The sequence below is a fragment of the Sinocyclocheilus rhinocerous genome, unplaced genomic scaffold (assembly GCF_001515625.1).
Source record: "Sinocyclocheilus rhinocerous isolate Xijiao unplaced genomic scaffold, SAMN03320098_v1.1 scaffold1606, whole genome shotgun sequence".
NCBI lineage: Eukaryota > Metazoa > Chordata > Actinopteri > Cypriniformes > Cyprinidae > Sinocyclocheilus > Sinocyclocheilus rhinocerous.
Genome location: NW_015628313.1, coordinates 391,185 through 394,348, shown reverse-complemented (window position 1 = coordinate 394,348; position 3,164 = coordinate 391,185). Strand labels below are relative to the sequence as shown.

The window sequence follows — 3,164 nt, the reverse complement described above, 5'->3', positions numbered from 1 at the left end:
GTTTTTTAATGGGCTTATCTATTTTCAAAAGATCATGTCTATTCAATTTATTAACCTTATCTAATGCATTATTTAACCAGCTTTGTGAATACCCTTTAGAACGAAATCGTTGAAATAGCAATTTTACATTGGCTAATGAATGATGACGTCAATATAATTAGTGATTTGAAAAGTGGGTGGAGGGATTGAATTGCTTTACACACTGAGGAAGGCTTTGAGCCGAAACGTTTGTGTCTTTTCCCATCAGTAATGAATGTAAAATAAAAGAAAAAAGAAGCTTGTTCTCGTGAGTGCGGATCATAATTTCCTATACTAAGAAACTGCAATAATATATCACAATATTGTCGTTTTTAATGTATCTTTGATCAAATAAATGCAGCCTTGGTGAGGCTTCTTCCAAAAAGAAGCCTAATGGGGAAGTCGTGGCCTAATGGTTAGAGAGTCGGACTCGTAACCCAAAGGTTGCGGGTTCGAGTCTCGTACCGGCAGGGATTGTAGGTGGGGGGAGTGAATGTACAGCGCTCTCTTCCACCTTCAATACCACGACTGAGGTGCCCTTGAGCAAGGCACCGAACCCCCAACTGCTCCCCGGGCGCCGCAGCATAAATGGCTGCCCACTGCTCCGGGTGTGTGTTCACGGTGTGTGTGTGTTCACTGCTGTGTGTGTGCACTAAGGATGGGTTAAATGCAGAGCACTAATTCCTAGTATGGGTAACCATACTTGGCCACATGTCACGTCACTCACTCACTGTCACTAAAAACATAAAAAAATCTTACAGGCCACAAACTATTGATAGGTAGTGTATATAGTAGTAGTGTATATATTCATTTGGAATGTTTTATATGTAATTTTATTTGTAAACAGTGCTTTTTTAGCTACTCTTATCTCCGTAGTGTTTATGATTTCTAATGACTTTCTAGTCTCAGGAAGTGGAACCTCTCCAGAGCACTCTTTACAAACCAAAGGTCCCTTGCCTTATCATTGGTTTAATGCCATTACATGGTAACCGTATGATTCAGTCATGCCAGAGACACTTTGCACCTGCAGACATCCACTTTAAATTGGTAGGTTGAGAATTATTCTATAAAAGTTTTCATTACGATTGTTTTGGGTTGTTTTTTACAGATTAGGAATTAGTTGTTTAAACTTTGGTGTTTGATTGTTGGTCATGAAGCTCAGATTATATCCTCAATGCTGTCATCATAAGTAAAGGATGGGAAAGAAAGTAGCTTATTTAGCATTAAGAAAAACCTTCAACCCAGTGTAGTTTAAATTATATGTGTAGTGACTTTCACAATACATATTCATCCAAGCAGCTTTAAAAAGAATATGGCCTAACAAATTCGGCAGTGAGCAAGCTGGGATGTTTAAGTAGATTGATAGGAACCTACAACATCCCCCTGTGATACCTGTGATCACATATTGTGTGCATTTGAGTGGCTGGATTGCGATCTTTCTTAAATGCACATTGGAGGACATTTAGACTTTTCATAATCGTAAATACTTGAAGCGTAAATACCCGCAAAATGTTTTCGGTAAAGCATGTAAAACTCCTCTGTTCTCAAAACAGTGTCACAACTTTGTATTACTGATACTGAGCTACATAAAAAATTTATTATTTGCAGATGGCTTCTAATTGTTGGCTTTCTCTTTTTTCTGTGATGCCTTTTCAAGATCATAGGGCTTTATAGGACCTCGACATTACTGTATGTTTAAACAAGACATCTGTTCACCATAATTATGAAAGCCGTCTCAGAACAAAGGCTTACCCCCAATATAACATAATTCCATAGCCTGTTCTGATCCTCCATTTCATGGACATCAATTAAAAATCCTCACATTTTTGTACATACTGTAAAACTGTATGGTTATTGCTACTTGTTAACTATTTATCACCTTTCTTTGCCCCCAATGACCCCACTTTTTACCAGAGTGGCGACGGCAGGGCAAATTCCAGCCATTCCGGCGTCTATTTGGGAAGAAGAAAAAGAGGGAAGCAGAACGTGGGTTTGAGGGATCTGAACTTAAACCTAGCCATTCCACTGACAGTGTTTGCAATGGGGTGGTCTCAGTTATCGAGGAGAATGATCAGTATCTAAGGTACTTTATAACCATTTTTGCTGGGTCTGCCTTTTCTCATGTATGCAAAATGTATTGCTTTTATTTTAGATGCTTTTATTTATTTAGATGAGTTAATTTGTTGAGCTGTGTACTGAAAACATTCATATTTGTGTTCACAGGGAGTTAAACACTCTAGGGTCCCGAGCTTTTTCACACGAGAGTGTATTTATCCCAGAGGACTCAGAGAAGACATATCCAGGACAGACAATGTCCCAGGAAAACGTTTCAGACAAAGTTAGGGACATTCAGGTGAGAGTTTTCACATAAACAGTATAATTAAAACTAGGGCTGAACGATTAATTGCATTTGCGATAATATCGCGATATGAAAAAATGCGATTTTTCAATCGCAGAGGCTGCAATTACACTCGGTCACATGACACGCGAGAGTAAAGAAGTGTGTTCGACTTGAAGATCGATCGGTGTATGACATCAAAGTACGGCGAGAGAAAGCATAAGGATATGTCCACACTCTCTTATAGCTCTCGCAGTACTTTGATGACAAACACCCATCGTCTAAGCAGCGCTGCTTCAAGTCGAGCGTGGGCCATCAGCAGAAAAAGAAAAGAAATAAAACAGTAAACAGCCAAAGGACGTAACGTAGAATGGGAGATGGATCGGTTTGTGAAAGGGAAGAGAAAAGCCATAGATGAAGTCGCACAGACCCAGACAGGTGCTGGTCATTTAAAAGCTAAATGCAGAAAATTTGACGAGGCATATCTTACTCTCGGCTTCACTCACCGTGTCTATACCGAACGCTAACGTTACAGTTGTTGCGTCGCGCCGCAACAGCTCTACACTGGTCAACTCTACACTCTTCCTTTAAAACTTGACTCTTCTGTAGTTACATCGTGTACTAAGACCGACAGAAAATGAAAAGTTGCGATTTTCTAGGCCGATATGGCTAGGAACTATACTCTCATTCCGGCGTAATAATCAAGGAACTTTGCTGCCGTACCATGGGTGCAGCAGCCGCAATGATATTACGCAGCGCCTAAAAAACTTTTCATTTTACGTCGGTCTTAGTACACAATGTAACTACA

At 39.8% G+C, this 3,164-nt stretch overlaps 1 protein-coding gene across 1 annotated transcript in view; it reads left to right on the top strand.

Annotated features, from left to right (window-relative positions):
- Positions 1–3,164, top strand: part of LOC107737310 (uncharacterized protein KIAA1211 homolog) — a 20,168-nt gene that overhangs the window by 3,038 nt on the left and 13,966 nt on the right. Inside the window, exons 2-3 of the mRNA XM_016548778.1 lie at positions 1,933–2,101; positions 2,242–2,371. Of these exons, the coding sequence (XP_016404264.1) occupies positions 1,933–2,101; positions 2,242–2,371 (299 nt within the window). The remainder of the gene's footprint in view (positions 1–1,932; positions 2,102–2,241; positions 2,372–3,164) is intronic.